This window comes from Fomitiporia mediterranea, assembly GCF_000271605.1.
Source record: "Fomitiporia mediterranea MF3/22 unplaced genomic scaffold FOMMEscaffold_4, whole genome shotgun sequence".
Classification (NCBI taxonomy): Eukaryota; Fungi; Basidiomycota; class Agaricomycetes; order Hymenochaetales; family Hymenochaetaceae; genus Fomitiporia; species Fomitiporia mediterranea.
The window spans coordinates 1,716,300-1,735,809 of record NW_006760389.1 but is presented as its reverse complement, the minus strand read 5'-3'; the positions used below and the strand labels follow the sequence as shown (position 1 = coordinate 1,735,809).

The 19,510-nt window shown below is 44.8% G+C and overlaps 5 protein-coding genes across 5 annotated transcripts; 3 read left to right on the top strand and 2 right to left on the bottom strand.

Moving 5' to 3' along the window:
* The first annotated feature begins 2,065 nt into the window (after positions 1–2,065).
* FOMMEDRAFT_145594 (uncharacterized protein) lies at positions 2,066–3,483 on the top strand. Its single transcript, XM_007264582.1, has 2 exons — positions 2,066–2,929; positions 2,997–3,483. The coding sequence occupies exons 1-2, from the start codon at positions 2,521–2,523 to the stop codon at positions 3,218–3,220; spliced, it is 633 nt and encodes a 210-aa protein (XP_007264644.1). The 5' UTR covers positions 2,066–2,520; the 3' UTR covers positions 3,221–3,483.
* An 858-nt stretch (positions 3,484–4,341) lies between these two features.
* FOMMEDRAFT_153994 (uncharacterized protein) lies at positions 4,342–8,510 on the top strand (the record flags this gene model as incomplete). Its single annotated transcript, XM_007264581.1, has 2 exons — positions 4,342–4,742; positions 4,796–8,510. The coding sequence occupies 2 exons, from the start codon at positions 4,342–4,344 to the stop codon at positions 8,508–8,510; spliced, it is 4,116 nt and encodes a 1,371-aa protein (XP_007264643.1).
* A 518-nt stretch (positions 8,511–9,028) lies between these two features.
* Positions 9,029–11,046, top strand: FOMMEDRAFT_132713 (uncharacterized protein; the record flags this gene model as incomplete). The annotated part of the gene is made up of 6 exons (XM_007264580.1): positions 9,029–9,099; positions 9,157–9,751; positions 9,868–9,965; positions 10,017–10,469; positions 10,533–10,606; positions 10,664–11,046. 6 exons carry the CDS (start codon positions 9,029–9,031, stop codon positions 11,044–11,046), a joined length of 1,674 nt encoding a protein of 557 aa, XP_007264642.1.
* A 179-nt stretch (positions 11,047–11,225) lies between these two features.
* Positions 11,226–13,375, bottom strand: FOMMEDRAFT_120094 (MFS general substrate transporter). The gene is made up of 10 exons (XM_007264579.1): positions 13,276–13,375; positions 13,178–13,215; positions 12,931–13,120; positions 12,784–12,868; positions 12,640–12,736; positions 12,447–12,588; positions 12,260–12,382; positions 12,048–12,203; positions 11,664–11,990; positions 11,226–11,587 (listed from the first exon to the last, which is right to left on the bottom strand). Exons 2-10 carry the CDS (start codon positions 13,182–13,184, stop codon positions 11,344–11,346), a joined length of 1,371 nt encoding a protein of 456 aa, XP_007264641.1. The 5' UTR covers positions 13,185–13,215; positions 13,276–13,375; the 3' UTR covers positions 11,226–11,343.
* Positions 13,376–14,503: 1,128 nt separating this feature from the next.
* FOMMEDRAFT_139544 (MFS general substrate transporter) lies at positions 14,504–16,589 on the bottom strand (the record flags this gene model as incomplete). Its single annotated transcript, XM_007264578.1, has 10 exons — positions 14,504–14,779; positions 14,841–15,170; positions 15,224–15,379; positions 15,431–15,553; positions 15,613–15,754; positions 15,805–15,901; positions 15,951–16,035; positions 16,094–16,283; positions 16,342–16,379; positions 16,432–16,589. 10 exons carry the CDS (start codon positions 16,587–16,589, stop codon positions 14,536–14,538), a joined length of 1,563 nt encoding a protein of 520 aa, XP_007264640.1. The 3' UTR covers positions 14,504–14,535.
* Positions 16,590–19,510: the final 2,921 nt, after the last annotated feature.

The following is a 19,510-nucleotide window of genomic DNA, read 5'->3' as shown; positions in this document are numbered from 1 at the left end:
GACAAACCACAAGACAATGACTTCATAATGTCTCAGTTAGAATACATACAATATAAGGACAAGAGACACTGAGTAGTAAATTGTCACCTCACCCCTTGTCTATGTGTGCCCCCCTTAAGTTCTCCCTCTCAACACCTTTACTGATCATAACATTCTATGACACATTACATACAAAGACACAAATACTATAGAACACCTAAAGTAGTTTTACTTCTTTTGCTTTTCATCACCAGACTCTTCTGGGACATTGTATTCATCCATATCAGCTGTAACCCATGATGGATGTTTGCCAGCTTTGCTCAGTAGGGGTGCAGGGCCTGAATTGTCCTTGGAGCCTTGTCTTTCAAACTGTCTTTTTTCTGATTTAGAGTCTCAATCTCTTCTGTCTCTGACATCTTTCTTCTTCATTGAGGTTTCAATATCAGTTAGTTTATCATCATCACAAGTAGGAATCTGTAAACTTCTGTTGTTTGACATTGTTAGGGTTTTGTGAGAGGAAGTAGTGATAGGTAATTAAGTGTAGTGATACTGAGTCTGGGTGAAAAGATTGATCTGACTTTATGCACTTTAAGATTCAGAAAAGTGCAATCTCACATGTAAAGTACTACCACTCCTTTGCTTGTTACTTACTAAAGTCTTGTACAATAAAGTAGAAACATTGCATGCTACTCAATTAAGTTACTAAAGTGCTTCAACAAAACGTGCAGCAAACTTTCTATGAATGGCTGGAAGGGTTATACAACATTGCAACTTTGTGTACATACAGGCTGGAAGTATGGCATATATGAACTAAGCATATAAGTAAAGCATATACAAGTATTAATGCTAATATTTACCCACTAACTGTGAATGTATTAATGCCTTGCAAGGAGGACACACTTTTTATGGAGAATACTGGTCTTTGTCTTTAAGTGGGGATTGCATTTATGGACTCCAATACATACATAATATACATTGCACAGATGAAAGAGAAGTGTGAGGTTGCCAGTGCTTAGCAGGCTGGCATAAACTAGACTAAGAAACAGTGTTAACCCAAAGTGTTCATAGTAGTTTTGCATTGCTTGAGTTCTCAACCTCTCAGGCTCAACTTTATCCATTTTGTAGGCACAGTGGCCCATATGCTATTTGTATCAGTCCTTGTATGCATACTCAATGCAGCATTGTCTGAAGCTACACTGTATCAGCTAAATTCTCACCTATGCTTGTACACTAGGCAAACACCTTACTTTATTTAGAATCCTGGATTACTGTTCGAGTAAACATAAGGTTGGGAAAACATAAACTCAACCAACCTGTCACATCAGTCACAGCACAGCCACATACTCCTTTTGGAAGGACCCTACGGCAAAAATTTCTAGGTCAGAAAAAATTGACTTTGTTTTATTGGCTCTAGCAAGTTCAAAACTTATTCAGATACAATTATTAATGTCTAAAGTTAGTTTTTAAACAGTTATATAGTGTTTGTTCAACTTTCTAAGTGTTTGGAAAAAATTACTTTAAAAAATGCTGACAAATGTATTATTATTATTAATATTACATAACTTTTGGTATTATATAAGCGGCAAAAATCTGGGTCGAAAATTTTCAAGTAGTGCTCAAACCCATAGAAATGCAATTTTAGACCATTTTAACAAAAAAAGTTTTCTTAGGAAATAAAAAAATTTGTACTCAATATTTTTGAAAAATAAAAACATACATTTGTAGCTACAGATGTCCTCTACAATTCTATGTTGCCCAAATATTCATTTGAGGTTATTTGAGGAAGTTATTTCGTCCATTATTGTATGGCCCAAAAGAGGCTAGTACTGCCGCGTCACAGTTGGTTGAGTTTATATTTTCCCAACCTTAGTAATTTAAGTTCCACGTGAGGCGTGGAAAAGTCAATCAACGAATCAATGATCTGCATTCCGATCCCACGATCGAGTAAAGTTTCATACCCCCAAACTAGGAAGGCAACAACAGCAATGAGTGCGAGCGTTGAACAATTGCAACTTGCAAAGCTCGGCCCATGTATCCTTCCTCTCCATCGCACGGCCTCGCTCAGCGCCGCCGTAATGCTAGCTTGCATTGGCCAGTCATCAACTCACCTCCTCGCTTATTGTTTTGCTAGGGAGAAACGTACTTGAATTCCGGAGGGTTTCCCGTATATGGGCACCGCTAAAGGCCATGCGACGGCTCTGCACGATTTAACCTTACCGTACAGCTGCTTCCTTCCTTTTGTTTGCCCAAGCGGACCCAGTGCCAATTGTCCATCTCTGTTTCTGGCTGTGGACATGGACGACTTAAAGTGAGATGAGCAATTATGACTTGGCTCGGTATACTCTTCCTTGGTATCCTACTCCATACTTTTTCTACTGAGGAGACGACGATTCGAGACTTGACTCCGCCACACGACCCTGCCACCCGACAGCATATCTCAAGTTTTCTCCCGTGTTTAGTTGCTTGAGGCAAAGCTAGAGACGGGATCTACTATACGAGTCATAACAACGACGAAGCGTAACTCCGAGCCCATTGTCTGCCATGTCTGTCGCATACACATCCACGAGCTTCGGCACATCCGCAACAACATCTACTCCCTCAGGCCCCGCGCGTCACCAGCGCCATTCTTCTAGCTCTTCTCGATCTTCTACTACGTTGGCTGGTCCAGCTGGTCAACTTCCGTTCCCCGCAACTGCCGCTCGTTCGCCCAGACGAAACTCGGAAGCAGAACGCATGATGCGTGCACAATATGACGCAATTGGCGCGTTTTTCGGTGGTGGACGTCCTACTGCGGAACGTAACGAACCACGCGAGCAACCTCAGACTGCAAGTGCACGACCCACCCCGCCTGAATATGATACACGTAGCGAGGCCGATTCATTACCAACGTACGTTAAAATTGAGGAGTACGACGCTGCGTTTAATCGCAAGCTCTTCATCTATGGTTTCCGTACGTGTAATGTTTTCTTAACATATTCGTTAAACGCAATCGCTGACTTTTCGCTATTCACATATAGTCTTCTTCCCACTTTGGATAGTCGGGATTATCGCACCATTCGTAAAGCCATTGCACGATCCAACACGCGATAACCGATCGAAGGAAGACCAAGAGGTGGACTATGCGAGTATGCGAACCGTCGAGATGCGCTGGGCCAAGCGTTGCGCTGCAGCACTTCTAGGCTTCATCATCCTTGTTATTGTTGCAGTCGTTGTTGGCGTCACTGTTGCGAAGCAACATTGAGCGTCTATTATCGACCTGCCCGAATTAGCCGGGGCAGAAAAAATCCATCATGGTTGCTAGTGGATGTCATTGATTGTTAAAGACTTTTCTGTGTATTATAACCCATTCTACTTCTACCCCTGATCCCTGTCATCCCCTGGCACTTCACGACTACCTTTAGATCCACTCCTTCTATGTTTTCTCATTTTACTTTTGCGTCGCCGACTGGTTCCTTGCTCGCATCAAATTCCTGTACACTATATCGTTATACCACCTTGTACTCATTCATACCATGGACTTACGTTAAGCGATGCTTTACGAATTGAATTGAAGTTACATTTTTTTTTAATAAACATTACCCTGTAGTAAGCACGTAACTGAATTGGATGGCATGAGTGCAACGAAGTTTTGTTGGCTGCGTCTTCTAACTCTTCAGGTGAAAATCTTGTCATTCCGCAGAGAGTTAACTGAGTCTATATGACTAGGCTTAGTGAGGGCAGGCTCGAAGCTACTATCCGTTTGGTAAAGTGCGATTACAGTGTAAGGCGAATAAATGGGCTACATAGCCTAGTATACATCAAAGAAGGCTTGCACAGGTGGGTGATCACAGTTTTGGACGTCAAATGACAATCACTTGCAATTGCCTTCAAGTTAGCCCCCAGATCGTCCCCGAAAACGCAGGGACTTGCAGAAGACATTTGGCAAGTTGGACCTGTGAAGCGCAATCGTATTGCATAAGAGGCTGTGCTTTACGTTTGATTTTAGAGAACAATTTTGATCTGCATTCAACCACCATCACACCCTTGAGAGTGCTCCGGGCATGGACGGAATCACTACAGCTTGTATGTAACATCGTGTTCCTCCGCCCTCCACACGCAACCCCATTGTAGTGTTTGCTGCCCAACGAAAGGTAGTAAGTACCCTTATTACACATTAACCTCCGAGCTTCCCAGGATAAAAAATGTACGTAGTATTAACACCAGGATAGAATCAAAAACTCACTGGATTATTTTCAGATTCCTCCATTCCCAAAGTGTCCGAGGACTGGAGAAACCGAGGTGTTGTAGAAGGCATCCGGTAGGGCTTGGAACAGTTTTCCTGATCCCCTGTATTCTGACTAAAATGAAGGCCGGAAGGAGCATATGCAATATCACAAGCTGGCTCTTGATGGCTGGGAACGTTTCCAGCAATCCGGAGAAAAAGACGAGCTAGACAAGTGTATTGCTCTCGAACGCTCCGCGATAAGCCTTCTCCCAGACGGGCATCCTGATTGCTCAGTTTTTCTGTTTCACCTCTCCTTCTTTCTAAACGAGCGATATGGCAGATGGTGGGAAATGGAAGACTTGGAGGATGCTATTGTGTTGGGACGTGCTGCTCTGACTCTTCGCCCTGAGGGTCATCCCGATCGGCCTGTTTCAATGAGTAATCTAGCAAACTCCCTGTATTCTCGGTACGAGAAAAGTGGACGGTCAGAAGACCTCGAAGAATCGATCGAAATGGAGCGCGCCGCTCTGATCCTTCGTCCTGACGGTCATCCTGATCGGTCTACCTCACTAGGCATCTAGCAAGTTCCCTGTACTTTAGATTCTACCAAAGCGGACGGTTAGAGGATCTTGAAGAATTGATTGAACTGGAACGTGCTGCTCTGACCCTTTGTCCCGAAGGTCATTCGGATCGATCTATGTCATTGGCAAATCTAGCGAGTTCTCTGTACACTAGATACCAGAAAAGCGGTCAGCCAGAGGATATCGAGGAATCGACAAAACTACACCGCGCTGCTCTGATTCTTCGTCCTGAGGGTCATCCAGACCGAGCTCGTTCATTGGCCGATCTAGCATCTTCCCTGCTTGTCAGATACGAGCTAGACGGACGGTCAGAGGACCTGGAAGAATCGATCGAACTGAACCGTGCTGCTCTGGTTCTTCGCCCCGAAGGCCATCCCGATCGGTCTCATTCATTGGCCAGTCTAGCAGGTGTCCTGCGCGTGAGATACGAACAAAGCGGACGGGTGGAGGACCTTGAGGAATCAATTGGACTGGACCGTACCGCTTTGACTCTTCGTCCTGAGGGCCATCCGGATCGAGCTCATTCATTGGTTAATCTAGCAGCTTCTCTACGCATAAGATACATACAAAGTGGACGGTCCGAGGACCTAGAAGAATCAATCAATCTCGGACGAGCCGGCCTGACTCTTTGTCCTGAGGGTCATCCCGGCAGGCCTCGTTCATTAGCCAATCTGGCAAGTGTCCTGCTCCTTAGGTACGAGCAAAGTGGACGGGCAGGGGATCTTCAAGGATCAATTGAACTGGAGCATGCTGCTCTGATTCTTCGTCCTGAGGGTCATCCGCATCGGTCTACTTCATTGGCCAATCTAGCAGTTGCTCTGCGTTTTAGATACCAGCAAAGCGGAAAATCGGAGGACCTTGAAGAATTGATCGTACTGGAACGTGCTGCGCTGATTCTTTGTCCAAAAGGTCATCTGCATCGCCCCCTTTCATTGACCAATCTAGCGTCTTCTCTCCGCGTTAGATATGAGCAACGCGGACGGGTAGAGGATCTTGAAAAATCAATTGAACTGAACCGTGATGCTCTGATCCTTCGTCCTGAGGGTCATCCGGACCGGTCTATGTCATTGGCAAATCTGGCTGGTGTTCTGCTCCTTAGATACCAGAAAAGTGGACGAACAGAGGATCTTCAAGAATCGATCGAACTGGAGTACGCTGCTCAAAATATCCGTCCCGAAGGACATCCGGATTTGTCTCGATCATTGGGTCTAGCGGGCTCCTTGGCCACGAGATACGAGCGAAGCGGATGGTTAGAGGATCTGGAAGTATCGATCGAATTGTATCGTGCTGCTCTGAGCCGTTATCCTGAGGGTCACCCGGATCGGTCTATGTCATTTAGCAATCTAGCGAGTTCCTTGCGCGAGAGATTCAAGCAAAACGGACGGTCTGAGGATCTTGAGGAATCAATCGAACTGGAGCGAGCCGCCCTGAAACTTCGTCCTGAGGGCCATCTGCTTTGGACTCGTTCATTGAGCAATTTAGCTGTTTCACTGCGTGTTAGGTACGAGCAAAACGGACGGCCAGAGGACTATGAAGAATCAATTGAACTGGAACGCGCTGCTCTGAGTCTTTATCCTGAGAGCCATCCAAATCGACCTATCTCATTGGCCAATCTAGCGGAGTCGCTTCGCATTCGATACGAGCAAAGCGGGCAGACAGGGGATCTTGACGAATGCATCGAACTGCACCGCGCTGCTCTGACTCTTCATCCCGAGGGTCATCCGTATCGACCTTACTCATTGGGTAACCTATCGATTGCCCTATTCACTAGATATCAGCAAAGCGAACGGCCAGAGGATCTTGAAGAATCAATTCAACTGGACCGTACTGCTATGATTCTTTGCCCTGAAGGTCATCCTGATCGATTCCTTTCATTAAACAATCTAGCAGCTTCTCTGTATTCTAGATACGTACACAGCGGGAGGCCGGAGGATCTGGAAGAATCGATTAAGCTGAACCGTGCTACCCTGATACTATGTCCTGAGGGTCATCCACATCGATCTAGGTCCTTGGTCGGTCTCACTTATCCATTATTCTCCCGATTTGAACGTTATGGACATAGGCATGATTTTGAAGAGTGTGTGCAACTATTAGAACAAGCCACTGGACATAGATTCTCCAGTACATTGGAGCGCCTGAGGGCTGCGCGACGATGGGCAACACTTACGCGATCGCATGGCCATCAGACCACTCTCCGAGCTTATGGGGCAGTGATGTCGTTGTTACAGCGAACTCTCACTATCAATCCCACTCTCCATGCTCGGCATGACTTTCTTCGTAGAAATCAAGATGGGGCTTTGGCTGTGGAGGCAGCCTCCAACGCCATTGAAGAGGGTAAACTTGGTCAGGCAGTGGAGCTGCTGGAGCAGGGAAGGGCATTGCTTTGGTCACAGCTGCGTGGTTTCAGGACCCCCCTCGACCGGCTTGCGGGGACAAATAAGGAGCTTGCCGACAAGTTCCAGAACGTTAGCCGCCAGATGGAAGATCTCGCAACATCACCGAAGGTGCTTATTTCCGGCTCAAGCTTGGCTCTTGCGCGGGACGTGCAAGATGGGCAAGGATCTTTTGACAAGATGTTAAAGCAACAGAGGAAGTTGTCAGAAGAGCAAGAGAAGCTGATAGATGATATACGGCTAGTCCCGGGGTTTGAGGACTTTCTCAAGCCTTCACCGTTTGAAATGCTGCGACTCGCAGCTTCGGAGGGTCCCGTCGTCGTGGTAAACCACTGTAAATATCGGTGTGATGCACTCATTATTGTCCCTGCTGGGAATGATCCGCCAATCTCCTGCATTACGCTGGATAATGATTTCTATGAAGGATCCTCCAAGCTATGTCACGAACTTGTAGAAACTCGCATACAGAATAGGCCCGGCTCCCTTGTGTACAACGAGAAGCTCCGCGAATCGATGAAGATGCTTTGGGACAAGGTCGTTTCCAAAGTTGTCCATAAGCTCAAGGAACTCGGGTTTGCCGAAGGGTCACGCATATGGTGGTGTCCGACATCTGTCCTGTCGGTACTTCCCTTTCATGCGGCGGGTCCATATCGTTCTACGGACGGAACTATGAAGTATTTATTAGATGACTACATTTCATCCTACACGCCAACACTTGGAGCCCTCATCAATGCACGATCCCCCGATGATGATGGACGTGATCCGGAAATTCTTATCATCGCGGATACCAAATCTCTCGACTCAACCAGGATAGAAGTTAATGCTGTCCGACAGCGCATTCGCATCTACGAGACACAACCTAAAATACTCCTTAACATTAAGGCGTCGCAGAAGGCAGTGATAAAGAGCCTGCAGAATGCCACATGGGTCCATTTTGCTTGTCATGGACACCTGGACAAGGAGCCCTTTGATGCTTCATTCAAGCTATCTGATAGTGGTTTGACGTTACTTGACATTGTCAAGGCAGACCTACCGAATGCCAAGTTCGCATTTCTCTCAGCCTGCCATACTGCTGAGCAAGCGCATTTTGGCATATATGATGAAGTACTTCACTTAGCAGCAGCGATGCAGTTTTGTGGGTTCCGGAGTGTGATCGGCACAATGTGGGAGCTGTACGATCCAGACGGGCCTTCTTTAGCCAAGGGTGTTTATGAGTATCTTGCTGAGAGTGAGGAGAACAGAGGGAGGCATAAGAGGGCAGCTGCAGCACTTCGGGAGGCTGTCATGATGCTGAAGACCAAGGAAGGGATTCAGACCGAGAGATGGGTTAATATGATACACATCGGTGCTTGACTTGTACTACATTTTCGCCTTAACCGTATTTCGATGATTGTAGTTGATCCTGTGCAAGCCCCAAATTCAGAAGCGACCATTGTCAGAAATATCAATGTTTTTACCTGCAGGATCTTGACACACTGACCTAACAGCAAAAAGAGACTACTTACTTATGCAACTGCAACAACGCTAGCAACTCCTCGTCTAGAATCACGTGATTGAATTGACTTCCTCAGATGCGAACTTCCACGCCAACTGCAGCGTAACTTCGTTTCTGCTCACAGCATCACGAGGACACAGGCTCGTCACAACTGGGGCTTCTTGGGCAGAAAATTACAAATATGTTTAGAGCAATTGACGGTTGCGGTTGAAGAAGATCGCTTCTTGCTTGCCGTCCATGAGGTCACCAATGGAAGAATCTGCTGGCCGCGCCGCTGCCCATACGCCGCTTAAGAGGCGGTATTTAAAACCGATGTTCCCCGTCTGTGTGCTGGCATTTTATTACTCTGTCTCGGGCCTTCGAGTTCACCGTCGGTATGGGGACAGCAAGATTGTTTACTGGAGTTGCACTACTGGCTCAGATCTTGCAAGCTTCAGCACAAACATGGTCTGTCTCAATCATATCGCGATAGCAAAACTCAATCACTAAATATTCCGATTGAAGGTGTGGAAAGCATTACATGGCAAACCAGTCGGTAGTTGAGCCCGGTGGAGAGTTCCCAATCCCGGAATTGTCGAAAGAACCGCTCCTTGTGTTTCGCTGTGCACCTGCTATTCAACCGTATCTCGCTGACGACTCCTCTGGAACGATTATTATTGATACTCTGGTCACAAATGTCAAGATAGCAGATACAACTCCAATACAGAACGTCGATGCAGCAGTTTCTGGATTGCATGTGTCGATCTCTGTAAATGGGCAGACGCTCGCTAACGGACCTGTTTCGCTGAATGCAAGCGCGCATGAGTTCACGCTCCCACTTGGCTCTCTTAAACCCCAGAGCGATGCTTTCAATGTGGAATGTACCGCGCGAATGGAAGATGGGCAGACGTTCAAGACGAGCACTACTCTGCTGAGATTGCCGAACAGAACGGATGGTGGGAGCGTCACGAAGATGGATTTCCGGACGGGAGCGATGCTTGTTCAGAATTCGACTACGAAAGAATGGGAGACTGTCTTTCCACTTGGTTTCTACACGACTTTCGACGGGTACCTGGCGAACAACCTGAGTGTTCTTAATGATCTGAAAGACATGGGGTACGTCTGTTAATTTATGTATTATGATCTATCAGACAATTTGAATTTTCATTCTTTTTCAGACTCACAATTGTAAGTTACTCGATTGATATGCGATATACAAGATGTTGACTTTCAAAGGTCCACCCTGTTCCAACCTTCGACAACATGACTGCATTTGAAGAAGTCCTCGACCGTATGGAAGAAGTTCGGTTGTACTTGATGTATGACATGCGTTTGTACGTTCTTAATATATATTTCCAATTGCCTCTTCACTGACTATTGCGTAGCACGTATATGAATGCCACTTCCGTCACAGAACAAGTAAACATGATCAAGACGCGAAAGAACTTACTCCTCTGGTACACAGGAGACGAACCAGACGGAACGAGCGACCCACTCAACGCTACGCAAGACACGTACAACCTCATCAAATCTCTCGACGGTTCATACCACCCCGTCTCTCTAGTCCTCAACTGCGAAAACTATTTCTTCCCAGAATATATCCGAGGAGCGGACGTGGTGATGCAAGATACGTATCCGGTTGCGATTAATGCGACGCTCTCCGTTGAGTGGCATACGCCGTGTACACCGGATTTCGGTGATTGTGGATGTGATGATTGTAAGGGGAGCTTTGCGGATATCTCGGACCGGATGGATACGTTTGCGTATCGACTTGACGTGCTTGGTGTGAGTCGGACGAAGACTGTTTGGGCGGTTCCGCAAGCTTTTGGTGGAAGCGAGTAAGTTTCACTTTTCATCTAATTCTTATAATTGTTGCAGTGTCTGACTGTATGTAATAACAGGTATTGGGCCCGCGCTCCTACCGGGAATGAATGGCTTGTAGAAAGTGTCCTTTCTATTAACCACGGTGCTACAGGTCTGCATTTATACCATCCACCTTCCTGATACCCATTTATTAATTCAACTGCTTTAGGCATTGTACCATGGGACGATCCCACTCCCACAGACATCAAAGACGCAGCAACAGCACTCGCACATGCCCTTCCAACGATCAAATCCTTCATCTTCGACCCACACCACACATTTTCATCCATCCTATCCAACAACAACTCCAGTCAGAATCTGAATGGTAGTCAAGTAGACATAGGGTTGTGGACAGTCAACCAACGCACGCTCGTGCTCGCTACGAACATGGCTAATAATTCCGCGACTGTTGAGGTCGAATTACCTACTCGTGCGAGTGGGAGTGTGATGGAGATTTTGAATAGTGGTGGGTCGGTACAGGTTGCGAATAATGGGAAGAGCGCTATGATTTCACTGGATGGCTTGAGCTCGTTTGGGGTTACTGTGGGCTAAAAGTTGCAGTTGATTATCCTCAACAGGCAGGCTATAATGTGAAGGCTGCCGTGTCACAGTCTGTTCGTTGTTGTTGTTGTTTTTCTTGGCCTTAGTGGATTGTACCATAGTGGTAGTGGTGACTTCAGACTTGGTTACAGAAATCGGATCAGCTAAAACTGGCAATGAACAGCGACATGGGATGACGAAATTTTGCTATTTCTTGCTTTCAGATACATGACCAGACGAAAAACTTCCTTTACCACGTCGGGCACTATTACTATTCAATATGCCTTCTGCATTTGTGAGATGACGAAGTCAGAGAACGTAACGGAACTCGCGGTTCTGGCGGTCCGTAAGGTCGAGGAAGGACCTGTCGACTTTCTTCTCAATAATTTCACCATGCCCGTCCGTGATCTTGACCCAGACATCATCGTACGTGTCGTCTGGAGGTTCGTTGTCACGCCTTTTATTCTCTTTGTTGAGCATGTAGCGCTGAAGTAGGAGAAGTAGACCAGCCGCCGTGTAGCATATGGAAATGATGGCCCATGGGACGTGATAGCTACAGTTAAAAGACGAAACAAAAGGGTACAGGCGTTCTGAGTGTCAGTTAAAAAGTTAGAGAAAGGTCGGCATACCGAGGTGCAAATTGATCAGCCCACATCTGTGGACCGATAGCATTTCCGACGGAATCCGCGATGAACAGCACTGCGTTCATAGTAACACGTTTAGTGTGTCCCGCTGTCGTTTGCGTAACCCACGAATATCCAAGCGGGGCTCCCACTCCACCAAATCCAACGATGTACTCGCTTATCAGCAAGCCAACCTTGTCTGACCATGGCAGCGTGCTAACTAGGATGGACCCAATCACCGTTGGTATGTAGTACGAAGCTCCAACGTATGCAATGCTGTTGAAGTACGTGGCGAGCGCCACTCCTGACAGAGCTGAGGTAATCTTAATTCCTCTGAATTTGATACAACGTCAATTAGGCGAAAATAGTACCAACTCAATTGAGCCGTACCCGGTAGCACAACTAAGCAGTGTGGTCTGCAACTCAGTGAAACCGAAAGACTTGATGATAAGGCTGTTCTGGTTCGTGAGGGAGTTGGGAACATTACGAATTCCAGCGTAGAGTGCGAATATCCACGTCTTTGGGTCTGTGAGGCACTCAATCATCCTAAAAGTCAAATCAATTAAGCAGTAAATATCAGGGAAAATAATAATATTGTTTACTGCTCTTTCTTGAAGTGTTTATTCTCGACACCTGTTTGGTTTGCTTTGATGCGATTTACGGCGATCACGCGTTCTTCGGGAGTGAGGAACCATGCCGTTGTCGGTGAGTCCGGGAAAAGGAACCTTTACAAGTTATGCCGGTACGATTAAGGACGTTTTTGGGCGATATGAAGCAATGCCATCTCACCAATAGCAAACCGCGGCGACAATAGTTATTATCCCGCAAATAATCATTAGCCATTTCCAAGGCTCAAAATTCGCTGTTGTGATATGCAACGCTCCGAAAGCGAGAAAACCAGTTGTAATCTCCGCAACGCCGTTCATCAGGACTACAGGCGAGTTGATAGATGATCGGATAAAAACACAAGAAGAGAACCTACACCAATAGCCGATACGGAGCGTTATCTCTCTGCGTGTATAGAACATGGCACTGACAATCATGAACCCAGTGGCGACACATGCCTCACACGCGCCAAGCTGGACATGTATTAGGATCAAATCTTTCAGGTAGTGGCGCAACTCACAATAAGGCGCACGACGAAAAGGCCATCGAAATTCTTGCAAGCTGCATGAAGACATAAAGTAACGCCCCAAACGAAAATGTTTGCACTTGTTTCCAGTGACGTGAATTAGTATTGGACCATGCCGTGACATATCAAAGCTTAACTTACCTCAACCACTTGCCGACGGGGAAGCGTTGAAGTGCCAAATTCTGCGGATATTCGAAGACGAGGTAGCTGAGATAGAAGATCGTACTGAGCCAATTGTACTGAGTTGCATTTAGATGCGTGTCCGTCTTAAGACCCAGAACTGCAGAGCTGCCAAGGGTGGTTTTATCCATGAAGGTAATCCAATAGACGACTGCAATGCACCAGATGAGGACGACGTTAGAGACACAAGGTCTTGACGTGTACGTACTGCACATAAGAGGAAGAACATGCAGGTCTATCTTACGTCTACGAATAAAGTTAGCATCCTACTTTGTATTACCAATTAAGCTACAATATACAACGTACCGTACTCTAATGGCATCTTCAGGATCAATCGTATCCTGGATTGAGAATTGCGCAGCTTCATCGACCTCATTCACTGTGGCAGTGGCGCGGTGAGGTTTGTCGTCGCCAGAGGCTGGTTTGTCGCTTAACGACGAGGACTCTATAGAGGATCCCATACTGGACGGGAGTGTTCTAGTATCAGTTGAACAAGATTGTTTATGCCGCATACCTGGATAAAAGGGAGATTCAGCTGAACGGATTGGGGGTACTTGAAAAAGGTTGATGATGCAGCACATCTTGATAAAAGGGAGACTCAGTAGTACAGATTGGTGATGCTTGAGATCTCTTGATTCGCGCTACATGCTGTATCACCAGTGCAGACAGCCCGGGTTCGCGGTGCGGCATAGTGGGGAGGCATCTTTCCTACTTGGGCTTGTCAGGGGCCCTAGAATTTGCAGAAGTCGACCACAAAGGCTCCGCGCTGGTTCGGACTTGGACCATCTGACCTATAAAATCTCTTTCGTTCCTTCATGCCGATTATCTGATGCATGACTTTCGCCGTCCTTGTGGGCGGCACCTTCTAGAGTGTCAACATATAGCATGCCGGTCGCATTGCAGTATGAACTAGTGGCCCTCATGTAAGCGTACTCTTGTGCTTAAGATAGCCAGCAGCTGAAGAAGAGACGCTCAGAAGCAGAATGGCAAAATGGTTTTTGAGTTCAGTTTCGCCTATTGCATGACTACACGCTGAATGGTTGGGAAAGGCTCTCAGCAGAGAGTCAGCACGACCTTTTCTGTCGTACAGACAAGCACGTGACAATCTGGTATTCTGTAATAATTTCTTAAAAGATAACTTGCGTAAGAATAAAATTATTTAAGATTAAAAATTACAAGTTTTATTTGTAATTTGTAAAACCTATGAAGTACTTTTGACATATCGTCACCTACCAAATTTGTAATATCTGGTAATCAGACATGTGAATAAAAATATTAAACTAATTTTGTAATTCTTCTAAAGAAAAAATGTAAAAATATTTTTATTTTATTTTAAATGTAGGCATTCAGTGGCATGCTTGCTAAACGAATTGCATTATTTGGTACGGAAAATTTGCGTGCCTCTATTTGGACTTTTGCTCCCGTTGTATTTAGACACTATTCAGCACCCACTGCAGGTAAATCCTAACAAAAAACATTGTCGAATCGTGCAGCATACAGCACTACTGAGAATCATTTCTTTCGTTGGATGTTTCTGATACTTAGTTTATGAAAGAAATACGCGTGCTAGAGTGCATAACGGAAGTCCCTATTCTGGCGATCGGTAAGATCAAGGAATGCTCTATCGACCCTCTTCTCGATGATGTCTCCATTTTCACCTGTAACCTTGACCCAAACATCATCATAAGTGGTATCTAGTGGTTCGTTATCACGCTTCTTGTTCTCCTCGTTGAGCATATAGCGCTGGACTAAAAGAAGCACAGCGCAGATGACATAGCAAATCGCAATGACAGTCCACGGCACATGAAAACTTGCGATTCGTAAAACAGATCGTTAGATCTAGAGTTCAGTATATGACGTATAGAACATACCGAGGTGCGTATTTCGCTAGCCACATCTGAGGACCAACCGCGTTTCCAATGCAGTTTGCCATGAGCATGATTGCGTTCATTGTGATGCGTTTCGTGTGACCAGCCGTTGTCTGCGCTGCCCAGGCAAGCGACAGTGCGGTAGTAGTAGTACTTAGCTGAGTGAGGTATATGCTTGCGAGCAATCCGCCTTTGTTTGACAATGGAAGCACGTTGACGAGGATGGAACAAATGACGACTGGTACGAGATATGACGCCCCGACGAAGGCAATACTGTCCTTAAGGCTTGCCGCTATGTGTACACCCGTGAATATACCAAATATTTTCACCATCCTGACAAAGCGGGAGAAATAAATGCCAGCCCATAGTTTAAGAAGACAACTTACCCACTGGCGCTACTGAGCAGCGTAGTTTGAAATGTTGTGAAACCAAAGGCTTGAATGAGAATGCTGTTTTGATTGATGAGCGAGTTCGGAATTTCTAGGACAGAGTAAAACAAAAAGAAGATCCAAGTCTTCATTTCTGTAAGGCATTCTATCATTCTTCATGTGATTCAGTGCATGCATTACTAGATAACTCGAGGAATCGCGTACTGTTCTTTCTTGAAATGTTTATTTTCGATGCCAGCCTGGTTCTCCTTAATACGATTCACGGCTATAATGCGTTCCTCGCGAGTCAGAAACCATGCGGACGTCGGAGAATCCGGGAAGAAGAACCTTCAACGGGAATACCATTATACCCCTTAAATTTATAGAAGATACGCTTGAGAACATACCAATAGCAAATTCCAGTAACAAGGGTAATTATGCCGCACATGATCATCAGCCACCTCCAGGGCTCGAATTTTGGAGTATTGATATGCAGTGATCCAAAAGCAAGGAATCCAGTAACGACTTCGGCCGCACCATTCATCAAAACTAAAGCATCATTGATTAGTGATTGCTTCAGATGTGTAAACGACGCTTACACCAATAGCCGTAGCGAGTAATCTGCTCTTTCCGTGTGTAGAACATAGAGCAAACGATCATGAATCCTGCTGTTACGCTCCCTTCACACACGCCAAGCTGTGCTTCTATTAGGCTTGCGAAAGCTTAATGGAAGTTCAATACTTACAATGAAACGCACAACGAAAAGTCCTGCGAAGTTCTGACATGCAGCATGGAAGCACATAGCAATAGCCCAGATAAGGACGTTGATACTAGTTTTTCATACATGGTTAGAGAACAAGGAAGGACATCATCGATTTATCTACTGACCTCATCCACTTTCCGACCGGAAATCGTTGGAATGCCAGACTTTGAGGGTATTCGAAGATTAGATAACTAATGTAGAAAATTGTAGCTAGCCAATTAAATTCCGTTGCGTTCAAGTGAGTGTCTGTCTTGAGGCCGAGAATGGCAGAGCTTCCGAGTGTGGTTTTGTCCATGAACTGGATCAAGTAGAGAACTGGGATATCGTTCATAAGATAACATCGAAGGCGAAGCTACTCTCAAGAAATGCGTACTACACATCAAAGGAAGAATGTGCCAGTCAATCTTGCGCCTAAAACAGACTAAGACTTTATTCCTCTCAGGAAATAACATAGATAGTGTACCGAATTCTGGCCGACTCCGCAGGATCAACAGTGGTCTGGTCAGAAAGCTGGGCAGCTTCGTCAACCTCTCTGTACTCCGCGGTCGTATGGAATCGTTTCTCGTCGTCGAGGGCACCTTTCCCCTCGAGTGACGGCGACTTCTCCGATGAAGAGGTCATGGTCAATCAGGATGGCGCAGTACGGAACGGAAGAAACTGAAGTCCGTACCCTTAAGTATTGGGATATTCGGGACGAAAATGGACAATCGTGAGCTGGAAAGTGCAGATTTGTATTCGGCAAGAAGGAAGTTGCTGCTGAAATGGGAATAAACCCGTGCAAATATGCTGCAGAAGATGGATGCAGAAGTGTGACAGGGAAATGGGGCGACTATTTTAGCGTATTCCTTCGTTTATACATAGTCTCCCTTGTTATGGCACAACACCACCCTCGTCCATGGTAGTACGTGCTCAAAGGAGTAGGTTTCCAGTGGTTCGCTGACGATATTCTCCGCACTGCCGGTTGAGACTGAATTAGACGTGGTGTCTTCATTTTCTTTGCTGCCATCAATCGAGAGATGAGAAAGTTTGGCTGCTGTTATTGAAAGATATTTCAAGAAACTAGGAAGGATTACTTTGTTGCTGAGGGAAATGAAGGAAAACGCGTTTCGCTGGGACGAAACCACTACTGCTGATCCATCCATTTTGGATCATGTGATCGGCATGGGCCTTGCCGCTTGCTGCGCACAGCCAAAATAGACCACGGAAAGCAAAACAGGCCTTCTATCTTTTCTATTAAAAGCCCTTGGATATTTACGACGCGAATCAAGGTACATTGGACATGCTTCGATGAACTGCACGGCTAGAACCTTGAGGCGCTTTTATTGACGTGATACGTTGCAAACCGCGGTTATACCTGCAGGACATGGTGTTTGCGACTAATCCAGTCCGATACAATAAAAACGAGCACCTTACACCATAGTAAGACGATCCATGTACCTGACAGTAATGTGAGCTAACGGTACACGAGTGAGTGCAAATCCAGTGAATCCAATGTCCGGATATACAGACGAAGAAGGCTGCATATGGGTGTGGGACCGCACATCAATAAAACTGGTGTGGCTTCAATGTAAGTAAGCCTGTTCCAAACCGTGCGTCTAAGCGTCCTCTAGTAAAAACTACTATAATTAAAATTATTCTGACCTTCAAATTGTAGATAGTATCAAGGCGCCCCTGCTCCAAGACAGTTCAACCAGTAATACAGCATAATAAAGCAGTCTGACATGTGATAAGCAGAAAGAGGCTACACTGAAGCTACATACACTGCTGACAGTTTGGGAAGTTGTCATGATGTGAGAACAGAGCAAAAATACGAGTGTTTGGCTTTGTCAGGTACACATATTCTCCTTTTTAAAAGTATCAGTAAAGTTTAAGAACTATCAAGATACTGGCGAGTTCCACACACTGTCTGAGCTTTGTTGATGATTCTGAGGGAATGGGGCAATATATGTCCTAATTTACTAGGACCATGCAGTAGTAGCCTTGCATGGTCCTTGCAGTTCTGACTTTACTGTTTTGTATGCATTAAGCCAGATACCACGAGCCTTGTAATAATTTATACAGTGCCACTCATCAGACTTGAATAGTATACCAGAATTTTAAAAGGTATATTGTTAACCAATCAAAGTGAACTGAGACTAATATACTTATATAAGTATAAAACTGCTATTACATTGCACTTTTGTGCAGAGTCTGACAAGGCAATATATGTACATGTAGATAATACAATTGAATATAAGGACCTACCATATACAAAAAATATATGTCTTAGCAATATATTCTAATACATTTTTGTGTTTGTTTTTGTGATGTAACATTCATAATTATGCTGAAATGATATATTATGCTTCCTAAGCTAATACTGGTTCAAGCTCTTCCAGGCACACAAGCATATACATTATTATATACTACAAACTGGCTCATATACATTTATTAAACACTCTCCCTTCCTAGATATATAAGGCACACATGTTAGTAAGTATGTAACTAATATAAAGTACAAATACTGAGTAAAAGATTTAGAAACAAAACATTACATTCTACTAGTCAAAAGTGTTAGTAACAGTGTAGAGGGGACTCAAAGGCTTAGTAAGGGGACTCAGGCTACAACTATCCTACACAACAGAAATACAGAATACAAGTACTAGAACATAGTCAGAACTTGTAGAACAGATGTAGAGAGAGAGTAAGACAAGAGTAGAGTATATAGAGTGAGCCTAAGAGTACAGGACTATCTAGAGTAGACAAGATTAAGACTACAGGACTAGTCTGATCTTGTACACCTATATATACTAAACTATACAAGAGTACTCAGAGAGTATAAGCTATTAAGAATGATGAGCCACAAAGAATGAAAGAAAGGAAGATCAAAGATAAAGGTATAAAGAATGAAGGGATAGACAAAGGGTAAGAGACTATAGAATGAACAAAGAATGAAGGGGTGGTCAAAGGAACAGAATGATGAAGTAAGGAGGGGTAGTAGTAAGAGTCAGTCTACATATAGTTTATAGATAGTGCTCCTAAGGGACAGAAGTTCTGAGTTCTGGTACAGAAGGGTGCAGAACTCTTAAAACTAAAGGTGTAAGAGTAGAGAACTATAACATTACCCTCCCTCTAAAACCAATTGTCCTAATTAGTAAACATTAGACTCAGTCAGCAGCTCAGGCATAGGTCAGAACAGTAGAGCTTGGAAATCTGTAAGGCTGAGTTTGTACAGAGTACTAGGATGATACTAATAAAAGTCTTAGATTGTCTTAAAAGTATAGGTAAGGTTCTTAGTAGGTTCCTAAGTATACTCTTCAACTAGGTACCCTTTCTAGTAAACAAGGAACTTGAGTTTTCTATACACTAGCTTAGTATCTACTATGTACTCTACTTTGTATTCTGGTTTAGAACTAATGAGTTCTGGTAGAGATAGTAGGGGTCTTTGTTGTAAAGGAAAACCTGGATTATAGTACTAAGACAATAGAACCTTATTAAACACTAGGTGTATGTACTTCTATGTTACTAGAAGTTAGAGTTTGTAGACAAAGGTACTAACCTTC